Here is an 18,662-nt window from a genome sequence, read left to right on the forward strand (position 1 = left end):
GCACGGCACGCGAGGGGGTGGTGGTAAACACCACGCCCGGCCGCCTTTGTCTCTCTAGTGGCGATGCTTACTACACACCGCACCAGGTACTCGTTTGAGGCTGAATCGACCTAGGGGAGGCCCAGGACCGGTTCAGATAATCGTCACTGGTGTTGGCCGTGAAGCGGGAATCGAACTTGGGCCGCCGGGTTCGTAGCGGGACGGGCTAACCGATACACTACCCGCTACACTACCCGCTACACTACCCGCTACACTACACACTACACTACCCGCTACACTACACACTACACTACCCGCTACACTACACACTACACTACCCGCTACACTACACACTACACTACCCGCTACACTACACGCTACACTACACTACCCTCTACACTACACACTACACTACCCGCTACACTACACACTACACTACCCGCTACACTACACACTACACTACCCGCTACACTACACACTACACTACACTACCCTCTACACTACACACTACACTACCCGCTACACTACACACTACACTACCCGCTACACTACACGCTACACTACACTACCCTCTACACTACACACTACACTACCCGCTACACTACACACTACACTACCCGCTACACTACACGCTACACTACACTAACCGCTACACTACACACTACACTACCCGCTACACTACACGCTACACTACCCGCTACACTACACGCTACACTACACTACCCGCTACACTACACACTACACTACCCGCTACACTACACGCTACACTACACTACCCTCTACACTACACACTACACTACCCGCTACACTACACACTACACTACCCGCTACACTACACGCTACACTACACTAACCGCTACACTACACGCTACACTACACTACCCGCTACACTACACACTACACTACCTGCTACACTACACGCTACACTACACTACCCGCTACACTACACACTACACTACCCGCTACACTACACACTACACTAACCGCTACACTACACACTACACTACCCGCTACACTACACGCTACACTACCCGCTACACTACACGCTACACTACCCGCTACACTACACACTACACTACCCGCTACACTACACGCTACACTACACTACCCGCTACACTACACGCTACACTACCCGCTACACTACACGCTACACTACCCGCTACACTACACACTACACTATCCGCTACACTACACGCTACACTACACTACACGCTACACTACACACTACACTACCCGCTACACTACACACTACACTACCCGCTACACTACACGCTACACTACACTAACCGCTACACTAGACACTACACTACCCGCTACACTACACTATAAACTCGCAAAGAAACAAATACAAATATTCCCCGTATAGCCTTTAAACAGACTGTTGGGGCAAGTGCTGTTAGCGAGTAGCAGCACCCTTATGACGGCCAGCACGGCGCACAAGTAAGTTGGGGGGGGGGTAGAACCACACCCGGCCGCCTTTGTCTCCCCAGTGCTGATGTTTACTGCACACCGTACTAGGACCGGTTCGGAGAGTCGTCGTCACGAATGTTGGACATGAGTGGGACTGGGACTGGGCCCGCAGGGTTCGTAGCGCAGCGCGCCACCCCTCACCAGAGCCGCTCCCCACACGCGCGCACACAAAGACAATCTCCTCCGTGTAGCCCTGCGGACTGGCGGAGGCTCGTGTGGTCAGCGAACGCCTATCGATACGCGAACAACACGGACCGTCACCACGAAGCGTCTGTGACCGTCACCTCGGCGCTCGTGCCAGGCTAGGTGCACTTTGAGGCCCTCGCGTGAAGTGTCGAAGGCTCTCTGATGTTGGCAGGAGGTCACGGGCCAGATCCAGGTACTGTGGGTTGAGTGGTGTACCAGGCTAGGTGCAGGAGGTCACAGGCCAGATCCAGGTACCGTGGGTTGAGTGGTGTACCAGGCTAGGTGCAGGAGGTCACAGGACGGACCCAGGTACTGTGGGTTGAGTGGTGTACCAGGCTAGGTGCAGGAGGTCACAGGCCAGACCCAGGTGCCACACGCAGACACACACGTAGACAGACACACGCAGACAGACACGCAGACAGACACACACGCAGACAGACAAGCACGCAGACAGACACGCAGACAGACACACACGCAGACAGACACGCAGAGACACGCACGCAGATAGACACACACGCAGACAGACACGCAGACAGACATACACGCAGACAGACACACACGCAGACACACAGACACACGCAGACAGACACACACGCAGACAGACACGCAGACAGACACACACACACAGACAGACAGGCACACACGCAGACACGCAGACACACAGACACGCATACAGACACACACGCAGACAGACACACACGCAGACAGACACACAGACAGACACACAGACACGCACGCAGACAGACAGACACACACGCAGACACGCACGCAGACAGACACACGCAGACACACGTAGACAGACACGCAGAGACACGCACGCAGACAGACACACACGCAGACACACGCAGACAGACACGCAGACAGACACACAGACATGCACGCAGACAGACAGACACACACGCAGAGACACGCACGCAGACAGACACACACGCAGACAGACACGCAGAGACACGCACAGACAGACACGTTCGCTCGCTCCCCACAACCGCCGCGTCCCGACACCCCCCATGCTTGCCCCCCCTCTCCCACTCCCCCTCTCCCACTCTCCCCCCCCCTCTCCCACTCTCTCCTTTTTCTCTCTCTTCCCCTCTCTCCTTTTTCTCTCTCTTCCTCTCTCTCCGTCTCGTTCCCTCTCTGCAAGCTTTGTTTGTTTCACGAGGCGTTCAGGAGTCGCCTCCGCCGCGTAAACAACCTCGGCGAGGAAGCGTCGAGGCCGCGGTGTCTGCGTGGGAGAAATCCATCGCGTGGTGAAGCCCGAATTCGCAATCGGCTCGTCAACTCCGGCGACACGCGGGAGCGGTGGCGCTCTGGTTAGCGCGCTGCCCATCGAACCCGGCCAGCACCGACGATTTAGCACGCTTGGCTACGTGCGGTGCGAAAGAAGTCCAACATGTGTACAGTACACAGCCAATATTGGTGACGAATATCTGAACGGGTCATGGGCCTCCCCTAGGTCGATTCAGCCTCAAATGAGTATCTGGTGTAAACATCGCACCCTGGGAGACAAAGGCAGCCGGGCGTGGAATTGGCCACCCACCCCTCGTGTGCCGTGCTGGCCGTCATAGGTGCTCGCTAACAGCACTTTCCCCTACAGTCTGTTAAGGCTATGCGGGGGATCTTTGCATTGTGCTTGTGTGTGCGCGCGCGTGCGTTCGGGGTCGTTAGTATATCTTCTGTAATTAAGTTGAGCGGTATAATTTGGCCCATTAACTCCACGACACTCGCAGTCACTCAGTCTCCCAAACGCGTGCGAATCCGCTCTGCGAATAGCGACGGGAGGACTACAACAATAGCTCACTTCTTAATCCAGGAGAGCCACGCTGAGTCGCATGACTTTTTCAGGAGGCTGCTGCCTGCTGCTCTACATTGGGTTGTTATTTTACGATGCTGCCACCGAATGGACGCTGGGTTGTTTATGCGCAGTGTTAGGAGGGTGGGGGTGGCGACCGGTGTTGGGTGTGGTGTGTAGACCAAACGAGTGGCCGCTGCGGTGTTTTAGGCATCCACAATGGGGGGGGGGGGACAAAGGCGGTCGGGCGTGGTGCTGGCCACCCGATCCCCTCGTGTATCGTTCCGGCCTTCATCGCTGCTACTCGCTCACAGCACTTGCCCCTACAGTCTGCTAGTGGCTATAGGGGTGGGGGGGGGGGGATCTTTGTCTGTTGGTGTGCACTCGATACCAATATCTATAATGGAAAATCGCAGAACCGCAGAGCTTGGGAAATCTTTGGTAATGCCGACTCCTGGCCGCGTGGCTGCTGCTGCTGCCTTCCCACTCCTCGTCCGTGGTTCCTCCTCCCCGCGCCTCCGAGTCGTCGTCCCTCCTCCTCCTCCTCTACGAGAGCGAGGAGCGGACACGGCGGTGCAATGCCATCTCCGCCGTGTCCGAATATGCACGCCCCTTCTCGTTCAGTTTGTTGTCCTACCCCCGCTGGGCACGGTTGGTTACGCACGGTGCGAATGAAGTTGTACAAAACACGTACCCCGCGTGTACGCACGTGGGTACACGCGCGTGCTAAATCAGGATGAATTGCGAACACTTAGCGGGCGCTGTTTGCTCGCCACACACGCTGATTGTCTCTAAGAGCCCGGCGGTGTGTGCTTCATCAGGCTAATGTCACCGTGCCATTACTTAATGTAATGGTTCACGCACTCCTTAACTCCATCGCGCCCGGCCTCTTCCTGAGCGCTCCCCGTCGGCTGCTGTGGCCGGCCACCCGGAGCGCGCCCTCGCAGCCACGAACACGGCCAGTGGTGGTGGTGGTGGCGGTCTCCTTCTTTCTTCTCATCTCGTGTGGCTGCTGATGTAGATGGAGAGCAACGACTACAATGTCACATCCACGTGGTCAAGCCAGCAGACAACCGCGTCAGTCGCAGCGGGGTGGATCGCCGTGATGATGTCTCCGTCGTATTTGTGGATTGGGGCATTGCGCCGTTGCACGTTCTACCGTCTGTCCTGGGTGACGGCAATCGCGCACTACTCCTGGAGAGGTTTTACTTTCCCATTCGTGCATCAGGTATCGGCATCTGCTGCCATGGTTTGTGCAGTGGATGCGGTTTAGGGTGGCCCATGAGCAGCTTCCTGGAAGATCTCACCCCAGGGGATCTTCTGCGTTGGGTCATTCACTACAAGGCGGTGTGTGTGGGTTATTTGGAACTCAATTTAGCTGTCAAAGCTTCATTGGGGTTGAACTCGCAGCGTTGAACTTGCATCGCAGTGACAGCGGCGGTGGTGGTGGTGGTGGTGGTCGCTACACTGCGCGTGGCTGCTGCCTGTAATCCCGCGCTGTTGTGGAGGCGGCGGCAGCAGCAGCAGCAGCGAGGTTTGGTGGATCGCCACACAGATGGGATTGTGAAACTCCCTTCCCGTGGCCTGGCTCGCCAGGAGAAGGTGGCACAGAACAACAATCGTGGACTCCATTTGTTCCATCTGTGCCCCCCCCCCCCCCCTCGGGTCCTCCCGCGTAAACACTCGTGAATTATCCGATAACATGTAAAGATAAATATAGGACTGCAGAGCTCGGGGGGAATTCGGCGCAGACTCATGGCTTGGCTGCTGCTGCTGCCTTCCCGCTCCTCGCCTGTGGTTCCTCGTCCCTCTGTGGCAGAGACGGCGCGTTACAAGTTGACGCTGTTGTTGAAACCCGGCGCGTGTCAGGGTGTGGAGGACGTCTCACCATACCGGACGAGAGGACACCTTCATGTAGATGCGTTGTCTGGAACGAGCAGCCGCTGCTGTTTGCGTTCCCAGTCTCTCGGTGTGCTCCCAGCGCCCTCGTTTGCCATCGGCGGCGTCGTGACGCGACCCGCGGTTACGCGCGGAGACTTGGCGCTGGCCCTCACGCCGTGTGGCCGCGTCCACGTCCAGTGTGGGGGGGTGGGGGGGTGGGGGGGTGGGGGGTGGGGGGGGGGGAGTGTGGTGGGGTCGAGGTGGACCCGGTGGAACATGCTGCTGATGCTGCTGCTGGCGGTGAGTGGTGGTGATGGTGCCACTGCCGCTCGCACCGCTGGTTGCGACCGTGTCGTGTTCTAAACTATAAAACAACTATTTTAGCAGTTAGGGCCCACGGATATATATAGTTCCTTTTCAGAATTGACCTGGCTACACATGATAGATGAAAAAAGTGACTTCTCACGTGCAAATGTATAACAGCCGAATACACTAAACGCGTGATCATGGTGCTAAATGTGGAGGGGAAAACCCGGAGGACCCAGAGAAAATCCACGCGACGATGGGGAGAGAAAACACGCAAACTCCAAACTTACAGGCATCAGGGTCGGGATCGAACTCACGAACCCACGACCTCCTGTATACCAGGCGAGGGAGTTAACATCTCGGGGTGCGGGGTCAAGGGGCCGCGGGCGTCTTGCCGGACGCCGGGCGAGGGAGGCGCGGCAGGCGGAGCGGGCGAGGCAGAGGGTTAACCAAACGGGGCGACCTTTTGTTTAAGAATTATTTGGAGCTGATTACGCCGGAGTAATGCACGTGATGGATGCGGCTCTGATTGCCCGGGGCGGGAGTGGCGCGCGCGTGCAGGCAAAACTATGACCCCCAGCCCCCACACTTGTGTACACAAACAATGACAAAGATCCCCCGTGTATCCTTAACAGACTGTTGGGGCAAGTTCTGTTGACGAGTAGCACTCGTGAATTCGAATCTTTATTTAGACTGGAGGAATCCGATGAGCTATGTACCTCTTCACATATGTCCGGTAGGCCGGATTGTAATTGGTTTGTATGGATTGTAATTGGTTTGTGTGGATTGTAATTGGTTTGTGTGGATTGTAATGGGTGTGTGTGGATTGTAATGGATGTGTGTAGATTGTAATGGGTGTGTGTGGATTGTAATGGGTTTGCGTGGATTTTAAGGTGTGTGTATGGATTGTAATGGGTTTGTGTGTGTTGTAATGGGTGTGTGTGGATTGTAATGGGTATGTGTGGATTGTAATGTGTGTGTGTGGATTGTAATGGGTGTGTGTGGATTGTAATGGGTGTGTGTGTATTGTAATGGGTTTACGTGGATTGTAATGGGTGTGTGTGGATTGTAATGGGTGTGTGTGGATTGTAATGGGTTTGTGTGGATTGTAATGGGTTTGTGTGGATTGTAATGGGTGTGTGTGGATTGTAATGGGTTTGTGTGGATTGTAATGGGTTTGTGTGGATTGTAATGGGTTTGTGTAGATTGTAATGAGTGTGTGTGGATTGTAATGGGTTTGTGTGGATTGTAATGGGTGTGTGTGGATTGTAATGGGTGTGTGTGGATTGTAATAGGTGTGTGTGGATTGTAATGGGTTTGCGTGGATTGTAATGGGTGTGTGTGGATTGTGATGGGTTTGTGTGGATTGTAATGGGTTTGTGTGGATTGTAATGGGTGTGTGTGGATTGTAAGGGGTGTGTGTGGATTTTAATGGGTGTGTGTGGATTGTAATAGGTTTGTGTGGATTGCAATGGGTTTGTGTGGATTGTGATGGGTTTGCGTGGATTGTAATGGGTTTGCATGGATTTTAATGGGTGTGTGTGGATTTTAATGGGTTTGTGTGGATTGTAATGGGTTTGTGTGGATTGTAATGGGTTTGTGTGGATTGTAATGGGTTTGCGTGGATTGTAATGGGTTTGCGTGGATTGTAATGGGTTTGTGTGGATTGTAATGGGTTTGTGTGGATTGTAATGGGTTTGTGTGGATTGTAATGGGTTTGTGTAGATTGTAATGAGTGTGTGTGGATTGTAATGGGTTTGTGTGGATTGTAATGGGTGTGTGTGGATTGTAATGGGTGTGTGTGGATTGTAATAGGTGTGTGTGGATTGTAATGGGTGTGTGTGGATTGTAATGGGTTTGTGTGGATTGTAATGGGTGTGTGTGGATTGTAATGGGTTTGCGTGGATTGTAATGGGTTTGTGTGTGGATTTTAATGGGTTTGTTTGTATTGTAATGGGTGTGTGTGGATTGTAATGGGTGTGTGTGGATTGTAATGAGTGTGTGTGGATTGTAATGGGTTTGTGTGGATTGTAATGGGTTTGCGTGGATTGTAATGGGTGTGTGTGGATTGTGATGGGTTTGTGTGGATTGTAATGGGTTTGTGTGGATTGTAATGGGTGTGTGTGGATTGTAAGGGGTGTGTGTGGATTTTAATGGGTGTGTGTGGATTGTAATAGGTTTGTGTGGATTGTAATGGGTTTGTGTGGATTGTGATGGGTTTGCGTGGATTGTAATGGGTTTGCATGGATTTTAATGGGTGTGTGTGGATTTTAATGGGTTTGTGTGGATTGTAATGGGTTTGTGTGGATTGTAATGGGTTTGTGTGGATTGTAATGGGTTTGCGTGGATTGTAATGGGTTTGCGTGGATTGTAATGGGTTTGTGTGGATTGTAATGGGTGTGTGTGGATTGTGATGGGTTTGTGTGGATTGTAATTGGTTTGTGTGGATTATAATGGGTTTGCGTGGATTGTAATGGGTTTGCGTGGATTGTAATGGGTTTGTGTCGATTGTGATGGGTTTGCGTGGATTGTAATGGGTGTGTGTAGATTGTAATGGGTTTGTGTAGATTGTAATGGGTTTGCATGGATTGTAAGGGGTTTTTTATGTATTGTAATGTTTTTTTGTGGATTGTAATAGGTTTGCATGGATTATAATGTTTTTTGTGGATTGTGATATGTTTGCATTGATTGTAATAGGATTGTGTAGATTGTGCTGGGCTTCTCTAGTTCATAAGGAATGTAATGCGTTTGTGTGGGTTTTAATGGGTTTGTGTGGATTGTAATGTGTTTGTGTGGGTTTTAATGGGTGTGTGTGGAGTGTCGTGGGCTTTGTGTGAATTGCAATGACTTCTTTCTCCCACCAAAGCGAGGCGCTCCCCCCCCCCCTTTCCTAGCCGTGTCCTGTGACAAAGCTGCAGAGGCAAGGGGTGCGTGTCGAACACAATTCTCACGTTAAGCAGCCTCCGGCGCGTTTCTTGGAGAAACGGGCCAGTCGCTCGCGCCAAGCGGTCACCGTGCCGACAAAGCCCCCTGGGGCTGGCGCGGAGAGATGGCCCCCGCGTCGCGACGTCCCGCGCAAATCTCTCCTGAACGGCAAATCGAATCGGGTGGCGAGCGGAGTTGAGCGGAGCGAGCAAGTGACCGGTCGCGCATAATGCCCCTGACGCACCGCCCCTACCCGGTTCGTCGAGGGCTCTGACGCCCTCCTCCAAGACGCCGGCGTGGTGGTGGGGAAAAAAGTGAAAGAGCCCTATTTATTTTGGGTAATGGACCGCGCGATCCTGAAATGCGGGCCCCATAACTATGATGCATTTTGACATCGCCTTGGCAACGAGGTTCATGAAGAATCGGCCGCGCCTCTCGCACGGCCAGCGAGGGACCGGGCCCTGGGTGCTCAGTGACGTCGCGATGGTTCATCACGGGGACGTGTTCGCGCGCGTCCGCATGGAAATCGCGCAGAGCGGACACGTGATTGGTACTGCTGCTGCTGCTGCTGGGAGAGAAGGAACCGCGGGGGAATTTACATTTGAAGTTGTGAAGGATTTCAGTCGCCCGCGCGTGCGCTGCCCATAACGTGAGCCCCGTCACTCGAAAGGGAATTTCTCCTCGAGCGGTCGTCGCTCTTCATCGCTCCGTCCTCCCTGGCGAGGCGCGTCACGGCCACGCGCCGCTTCAGAGGCCCTAGGGACACGCTGCCCGGTCCTCCAACGCCCGTGCCGCACACGCCGTTGTGCGAGAGCGCTCTGCTGTTGTGTCGGGACGCGGAGGTGGGGGGGGGGCGGAGGGGGGGCTAGGGGGGGGGGGGCTAGGAAGTCCCGCGGACACGAAGGTCCCCCCTAAGTTGGCCGTGGTCACACGCTCCCGGAGTCATCCCTCTCCTCCCCCTCCCAACCTCTCTCGCTTCTCCATTCGACCTCTGCGCCACCCGGCCGCCTCTCCACGACGAGGAGAGCAGGAATCACATTTAGAACGACCTTGGCGGGGAAGCAAGAGAGCCGCTGAGATATTGAACTTTCATCCGGATGCACGCGCAGAGGTCGATGCAGCAGCCCTGGCGTGCGTGCGGCGCGCAGCTCCCCAGACCCAGCCTCGCTCGCATGCCGACGCGGCTCTCTCCTCGGGTCTGGATCGCGTCCAGCAGGGTCGTTCGACACGACGTCCGACGGTTCACCCACTCCCATCCCCACCCTCCCCCTCCCCCCCGCTTCGGTGGCGTTTTCGTTGCATTCCCCGAAGAAGCTGCCACCGCGTGCCGGCGAAACCGTCGGACATCGCGCGCAGCCACCAACGGCGGACGCCGTCGGCGGTTGTGAAAGTCTCGCGCGATGTGGCACGCCGAGCGCCATGTGCTCGCCCGCGCGTCGACGCACGCGTGCGGGGAAGCGCGGCTTGCAGAGGGAGGACGGGGCACAGTGGGGGGGGGGCCTCTCCACGGGAGGTCCTGCAGGCTGGCTGCTTGCTTCTGGGTGCTGTGTATGTGTTGCAAAGCGGTGAGCGCACTGCGACACAAAGCTGACCAGCTCGAGTTCGATTCCCGCTCACGGTCAACACCGGAGATGATTATCTGAACCGGTCCTGGGCCTCCCCTAGGTTGGCTCAGGCTCAAATGAGTACCTGGTGCGGTGTGCAGTAAACATCGCCACTGGGGAGACAAATGCGATCGGGCGTGGTGATGTCCACCCACCCCTTGATGTGTGCCATTCCGCCTTCATAGGTGCTCGCTAACAGCTCTTGCCCCAAAAACGTGTTTGAGGCTATATGGGGGATCTTTGTCGTTGCCATGTTTGTGGTCTCACTTGGCTGATTCACCGACGAGGCTCTTGTATCTTCCATAAAAAGAGATTATCTCTGTTTAGCGAAATATTGCTTCGGCTGGAGTGTAAATCGCCAGCCTGTGTGCTTGCCACGCGTGCCTCGGTGTCTGGGGATTGTATTATAGTTTATGTGCGCGTGTGTGCGAATGACGACCAGTGCGTCTCTGCGTGTGCATGCATGTGTTATCTGGGGAATGTATAATGGGTGTATAACTATATGTCCAAGTGTGCCTGTGAGAGTATTACGTGTGTTGGTGTGGGCGCGCTGCGCTACGACCCCGGCGAGCCGAGTTCCATTCCCGCTCACGGCCAACACCAGTGACGATTATCTGAACCGGTCCCCCAGGTCGACTTAGCCTCCAATGAGTACCTGGTGTGGTGTATAAACATCACCACTGGCAAGACAAAGGCGGCCGGGCGTGGTGTTGGCCAGCCACCCCCCTCGTCTGCCGTGCCGGCCTTCATAGGTGTCCGCTAACAGCACTTACCCTCCTCGCTAACAGCACTTGCCTCCAACCGTCTGTGCAGGCTATCCGGGGAATCTTTGTCTGTCTTTGTGCGGGGGAGGGTGGGGTGGGTGCTTCGTCAGCAAACGCCTCCACCGCGACCTCCGACCCCTGCTGCTCGGCTCGCTGCGGCTCTTCCCCAGCAACGAGCGCCGCGTGCGATCCCCCCCCCCCCCCCCCCGACTTCTCTCCGAGACTCACGAAACGTCCCCATAACAACAACAACCACACGGGGCTGGCAATGGCGGAGCGGTCGCCGTGGCGATCGAGCGCACGCAGCCGCCCTGCCCGCTGCGGCTGCGTCGGCGTTCGCACCCCGCTCACGTAGACGCCGACATCGCCGGCGCCGCTCACGACGACCCCCACCGCTGGCCCAGTGAGCCCGGCCATCCCCCAGCCCCCCCCCCCCCGCTCCGGGTCTCAATACCCCCGGTGGGGTCCCGCGGGGCCGCCGCTGCCGTCACCGCCGAACAAGGAGCGCGCTTGAAGCCGCGGATGTTCGATTGAGCTTTGTTGTTGTTGTTTGTTCCGTGACGAGCCGTGCGCTTTGTGATCTCCGCGTGGCTCGCGACGGGCCGGGCCACGGGGTGGCACCTACAGAGTCGAACCCAGGCGCCTTCTCGCCGCCCGCGGGGCCCCGTCGGCACCGCGGTGTCGCGGGGGAGCCGGCGGCGTCCCCCGCGCGTCGTCGTGGGAGGCGGGTGAAGTCGATGAAGCGGGGAGCAAGCGCTAGGAGCGACGTCTCTTTACCGGGAGAAGTTTCCCCGTCTTTGAAGTCGATGGCAATGCGTGGCGCTCACTCCTGCAGACGGAGGCTCTCTCGGTGGCTACAGAAGGGGGTTGGTTGTCTGCTCCCGGCCGGATGATTCACAGCCACGCATCGGCCTCTTGTTCGATGTATTCCTCGTTCACAAGTTGTAGCTCCCTGAGAGCTGGGTGAGTGTTTAGTAGAACCCCGTAAGAGCTGGGTGAGTGTTTAGTAGAACCCCGTGAGAGCTGGGTGAGTGTTTAGTCGAGCCCCGAGAGAGCTGGGTGACTGTTTAGTAGAGTCCCGGTGTAAGGATCAGGGGAGACGGAGTCACCGAGACGGAGATGGAGCCTCGCGCGCAGGGTTTGGTTTTGAACCGAGTCTGTCCAGGTCAGCGACCTGGGACATCTTCCTGCAGCCGGCGCTCCCCATCGACGACTCCTCTCTCAGCAGGACATCGTTCCAGCTCGAGCCCCCCCCATCCCCCACTGCTGGTGGAGCACGGGGGGGGGGGTGGGCGGGGGTTGCAGCGTCCCGGGGGCTCTCAGCTCCCACCCGCACGAGCCCGCAGAGAGCGCCCGGGCAGGGTGGTGAAGGCTGAGATCAGGGTTATGGTCGAGGCTGTCGTCACGGGCTGGGGTTGATGGTAGGGCTGGGGTTGATGGTAGGGCTGGGGTTAGGGTCAACGGTGAGGGAACAGAGCGCTCACCCCCTCCTCCTCTCACCCCCCCCACCCACGCTCCCACTCACCCCACACGGGGCCTCGTGTTACCTGCTCGTCAGCTAATTGCAGTTGCCCGCGCGGGCGCTGTAATTAGAGGCCGTGACTCTTTTAATCGAACGTCGGGGAGGTGGCCGCAGTGTGAAGCTGCGCGCAGACTCGTGGCGGACGCCATCGCCGGGTCGGTCACACCCGGCGAGGTGCCATAGGCCGGAGTGGCTCCAGTTCCCTAACGAGGTGGCCAGTCACGGTAAATTTTGGGATTCCCATTTGAAGCGAGTCGCGTGATAAAGCAATCCACTCGCATTGGCCGTGTAGATAAATGGGCACCGCTCAAGGTTCGCTACATTGGGTGGGTATCACGTTCTGGCCTATGGACTATTCTGAATCCGTGTGAGATGCGCATTGTGGTGGTGAGACCTCGGGAGGGGCTTACCCCCCCCCCCCCCCCCCGACTAAGACTGTGCTCGCCACACGCCGGGCGGTTCTACCCCTTCGTAGTGGCGGGAATCGATCGCCCGTGAACGGCGCTACAGAGGCAGCTGCCCGGCGAGGGCGATGGCACGACCCCCCCCCCACCCCGCCCCTCGCTGGGATCGAGGTGTTAATTCCGGGCGTTAAACGCCCCAATTACGACGGGCTTGGAGGCCGCCCCCCCCCCCCCGGCCAAATCAATTCGCCTTCCCCGGCCCTCATTCTGCCGCGTGCTCGTTACGGGCGCGTGGCTCGCGCCGAGAAGGTGGCGCGCGCACGCACGCGCACGCACGCGCACGCGATCATTTACGATGCGCTCGCACGCGCGCGCGTGTGTGTGTGTGCATTCCATTATGCGCGCGCACGTGTATACACGCGGCGGTAATCACTCTGACGAGCCTTCACCTCCCCAGGGTGACGGGCAGAAGTGTTTCTCTTGGCCCCCCCCCCTCCTCCATGAAGGCCGACAGCGCCTGGCGGCCTTCAGAGGCCGCCAGGCGCCCCTCCGCCATTGTCTCCCCCAGTGCCGATGTTTACACACGCGTCAGGTGCTCGTTTAAGGCTGAGTCAACCTAGTCAATGTAAAACTGCGTGTGGGATTGTAATGTTGTATTGGCGTGTGAGTCGGTGAGCGCCCCGTGGGGACTGCACGCCTCTTGTCCACGGGACTCCAGGTCGAGTTCAAACAAACTACAAAGGTGGCAAGAGACTTAAACGAAGCCGCACATCACGAGAGATATCAGATGCAATATTAACGGAGCGAATCATGGAGAGAGAAACGAACTAACGAGCGCAACCGGATGAAGGCGACGGCTTTAGGTCGGCCGCGGTTCTCACCCTCGGCGGCGAGCGAATTCTCGGCAACTCGTCCCGGGTGGCGCCCCATCGCCCCTCCAGCCCATTACAGACGTGGCACGGAGGGGATGAAGGGGGGGGGGCGAGGCTTCGTCCTGGCGATTGATTGGCACGGGCCTGTGAATCACGAAACACCGGGAAGAGGCGGATTGCAGTGATCAATCGCATCTCTACATTCAAGTTGTCCGAAGCGATGAAAACGGTTTCATCCGGAGACAATCCTGGCGGACGCGATGCCGCGCGCGTTGCCGTGACCCTGAGCGGGCGGGCGGGCGGGCGGTGCGTGCTTCCACAATCCGAGCGGCAGCCACACGAGGCGGTGGTGTGAACGTCGGACCGCGCGTTTCACGTGGAGCCGGCGGCTCGGAGAAGTCGCTCGCCCAGTTGACATCCCAGGCCGGACGCCGCTACGCTCTCCCTGAGCCCTCCACCGCCCCGCTCCCCCGCGCGGTCCGAGCTGCCCCGACGCCCTTGGGCTGTGGATGTCGCGGCCCGGACGGGTCGGAGTGGACACGGTCAGCGTCTCGATCACGTGACGCAATTTGGGTTTTTTTTGTGGTTTCTGTTTGCTTCCTTTGCTGTGCTCTCATGTCCTTGTTTTGCTTTTGGTTCTTTTTCTGACCTAAGTCGGTCAACTCTGCGGTCCCCTTGAGTTCTTGCCTGGTTCAACAATTCCGCGGGAACTCACCAACGTGCTCACCCAGGGCTCCCTTGCCAGTGAAGCTGTCCTGGTCTCTTGAGTTCTCACCCCGTGGGGAAACAACCCGACTCGAGCTTGGTCCCCGCTAGGCTCTTCGTGGACTCGCCACACCTCCCCGTCATCTCTCACGAACACACACTCACAATAGAGGCACGACAACAACAACAATCAACAACAACATCAGGCGCCACTACACTGCGGTGACGTCGCCACGGCGCTCGCACCAGGAGGTCACGAGGTTGACTAACTGAGGAGTCTGGCAGATGATACCACCTGTACAGCCACGTACATATAGCCACACACAGCCACAACAACAACCGCCATTCGCCACTAAGTGGCGGTGACGTCACCACGGCGCTTGTGCCAGGCTATGTGCACGTTGAGGCCACGTGAAGTGTCGAACGCCCGCTGGCAGGTCACGGGGCAGACCCAGCAGGTGCCACGGGTCGACTGACTGAGATGAGTGGCCACACACACAGCCACGCACGTACGACGCACAGCCCCAGCAGTGTGTGCTCTGATATAAATGCCTCATTTTATCATTTGAGGATCATTGCCAAGCTGAGATCCATTCCGTCTGATAAAGATGCCGAGATGTGGCCTCGCGCTTTCGTTATTCCTCGGCGAGATTGCTGCGCTGCGTTATTTGCGGGGTCATTCGTGCGACATTAAATCAACTTCGTGCTCCGACCGGTTCCCAGTGCAGCTGCAGCTGCTGCTGCTGCTGTAGCCTCCTGCAGCAGCAGCAGCAGCCAAACTGCTCACGCGCGCACTCACATAACAACATCACTCCGAATCTGAAAGCACAGCCCCGGCCTCCTGTTTAATTCAGCATCGATTGAGAAAACGCTGCTCACGGCGGCACTTTAAAGGGCCCTTCATGGTCTTGGGCCTTCATATTCACACGAACGATTGATGCCTCGTCCGTCCTTAGTCGCTCCTTGAGATTTAGTGAACGCTGAACTCTTTCGGTGGCTGCTAGGAAGTTGCGTCTAAAAATCAGAGTGGGGACAGAGGCTTAAAAATAATAATTAATGACAATATTAATTTACATGTCTAAAGCGCCGTCCACACCTGGAGGTCACAAAGCTGCTCTGCGCCGTGCCTCATGAACTCTGTTCCAGGTCGTATCAGCACTGCTGCTGCTGGCTTCATAAAATCTTTACATCAAATTTGAAAACGTGTTTGTTGCCCGATACGGAGTGAAGCCCCCCCCCCCCCCCGCAGTGTTTTTCTTTTTCCCCAAAAAATCAACGAACAACCTATTTCACGATCGCTAGGCACTCAGTTGCAGCTGCAATACAAATCTCATTGTCGTTACATTGCGGCTGCTGCTGCGTTGCTGTTCAAATAAAAAAAACACACAAAGTCAGACAAATATAAACACCGTATTCGGCGGAGGTCACGTATTGTTGTTGTCGAGCGGAATTGATTTGCCCAATGGCTTCTCGACTCCCCGGCATTGTGAAGCGCCCTGGAGCGCTTCCTACGAAGCGCGCTGCTCACCGCGCATTGTGTCCGTGTATCTACCGAGCGGCGAACAGCCACACGCACACAGACTGCCCTCTGCCCCCCTGCCCCCTGCCCCCCTGCCCCATGTAAGCCGCATATACCGTTGGAGACGATTTTAGACAAATACAAAAGATGCACGTACACACATACATGTATACACACGCACACAACATGCATAGGCTGACGTACATAAACATGTACACACGTATTCTCTGGTTCTTTCGGTAAAGTCACGTAGATAGAAAATAAAAAAAAAATTTAAATTAAATTCAAATTAGAAATAAAATTAAAAATAAAAGCAAAAAACACGCGACGTTTCGATCGCAACACAAGCAGTCTTTATCAGGCGGAGAGAAAAGAGGGGGCAAGGCTCCAAACGCACGCACACGCCTACTCCACAAGCGCACCAAGACTCACACCCCCCACCCCCCCCCCCCTGATGGGGCCAAGTATTGTGAGCAGCGAGCGCCTCTGAAGGGACGGCACACGTGGGGTGGTGGGGCAAGCGCCACGCCTGGCCACCTTCGTCTCTCCCCGGCGGAGTGATCTAGGCGAGGTCAAGGTCTGCTTCAAATAATCATCGTTAGCGGGATGGCGGGTTCCCCATACACAAGCACAAAGATTAAAAAAAGAACCCGTATAGCCTTAACAGGCTGTAGGGGCAAGTGCTGTTAGCGAGCACCTATGAAAGCCAGTACGGCACACGAGGGGGTGGGTGGCCAGCACCACGCCCGGCCGCCTTTGTCTCCCTAGTCGCGATGTTTACGCACCCCACTAAGTATTCATTTGAGGCTGAGTCGACCTTGGGGGGCCCAGGACCGGTTCAACACCAGTGACGATTATCTAATCGTCACTGGTGTTGGCTGTGAACGGGAATCGAACCCGGGTCGCCAGGCTCGTAGCGCAGCGCGCTAACCGCTGCACTACCGCTCCCCACATGTACATACACGCAGTACATTCAGACACACACTCACGCATGCACGGGCACACTCGCACACAACGGGTCCGGTAAAGACTCTCACTGAGATATGAACCCGACGACCCGAGTTTGGTTCGTCACACAGTGGGCTGACCACTGCGCTACCGCTCCCCATGCACAAGCACACACGTACACACTTACACACGTGCACACGTACACACTTACACACGTGCACACGTACACACGTACACACGTACAGGAACACATACAGAGATTACCCCCATATAGCCGGAAATACTGTTAGGGCAAGTGCATTTAGCGACAACCAGTGAAGGCCTGCACGGCGCACATTCACTCTCACACTCACGCACGTACTCAAGCATGAACAGACTCGCACATATTCGGGCATAATGTACACGCACGTGTGTGTGTACACACGCACGTGTGTACACACGCACGTGCGTGTGTACACACACGTGCGTACACACACACGTGCGTGTGTACACACACACGTGCGTACACACACACGTGCGTACGCACGCACGTGTGTACGCACGCACGCTCGATCACAACAGCTGCAGTCAGTGACAGGGCCCGAGGCTGGTTCAACAGATACGTCACCACCACCGTCGTCATCATTATCATCTTCTTGGTTCTTTCGGTAAAGTCACGTAGAATGGAAATAATAAAATAATAAAAATAAAACATAATAAAATTATTCTCACGACGTTTCGGCCACAACGCAAGCAGCCGTCCTCAGGTGGAGAACAGGTCTGTCGAGAAGACAGAGTCTGAATGACACACCCCCAGGCTTGGAGCGACTATTTAAGCTGGGATGGAGGGGGGAAGAGCGCCTTGACAAAATAATTTGCATATCAATAGGAATTTAGCATATTTATGGGAAATGCAGATATGCGATTAGTACTACTTGGGAAATGCGTAGCAGGTTATCATCGTCAATATCAAGACCATTGCGACTGGCGTAGTGGCAGGGCCCGAATGCTGGTGCCTTGGTCTCACGCCACTGTCCGGTGTGCGACCCCGCGCGGACTCCCTCGACCGCGTGTTTCCCCAGGACTGGACGCGCTTCTTGCCCTCATCGAGGGCTCCACGGGGGCCGGCGAGGGGCTGGAGGGGGCGCAGGGGAACGCGGCCCTCTGCCTGGGCCACTGCGCCGCGTCTCCGCTGCTGCCCGGCCGCGCGGTCCCTGCTCTGATGCGCCACGCGGCCCGGAGCGGCGCCCCGCCGGCCCCCCGCGCCAACTGCGCATCGCGCTCGCCAAGATGTGCCGAGCGCAGCCCAGGTGACGAGCCACGCGGTGCAGCGCCGCCGTCTTCGCCATCATCCATCGAAGTCGTCGTCATCATCGTCACTGTCGTCGTCGTCGTTATTATCGCCATCGTCAGTGTCATCGTCATCGCGATCATCACGATCGCCATCATTAATGTCATTATCAGCAATCACCTTCGTTATCACCGTCATCAATAGCATCATCATCGCCCTCATTACCATGATGATCGCCATCTTCACCATCGTCATCAATGTCATCATGACCATGAAGACATGAACATATATTCGAGCACACTTGAGCTCTTAAGGTCTCTTTTTCCTCGTGAGTTGCCTTTGTTGAATTGTTTTTGAACGTTGCATTTGGTCCGCCCTCGCTGCCTCACTGATGAATTATCTCTAAGACCGCCCCGCCGTCTTCTCGCGGTGATGAGGAATATCCTCATAATGACGACCGTCATTGCCGTCACCATCATTAGCATCATAATTGCAATCAGTTTTATAAATGCAATCGT

General features: G+C 56.2%; 1 protein-coding gene across 1 annotated transcript in view; it reads left to right on the forward strand.

Moving 5' to 3' along the window:
- Positions 1 to 18,662, forward strand: part of LOC144942913 (tetratricopeptide repeat protein 12-like) — a 195,689-nt gene that overhangs the window by 173,208 nt on the left and 3,819 nt on the right. The window contains 2 exon segments of the mRNA XM_078869931.1: positions 17,936 to 18,124; positions 18,127 to 18,163. Of these exon segments, the coding sequence (XP_078726057.1) occupies positions 17,936 to 18,124; positions 18,127 to 18,163 (226 nt within the window).

Source organism: Lampetra fluviatilis, chromosome 29, assembly GCF_964198595.1.
Source record: "Lampetra fluviatilis chromosome 29, kcLamFluv1.1, whole genome shotgun sequence".
In the NCBI taxonomy this organism is placed as follows: domain Eukaryota; kingdom Metazoa; phylum Chordata; class Hyperoartia; order Petromyzontiformes; family Petromyzontidae; genus Lampetra; species Lampetra fluviatilis.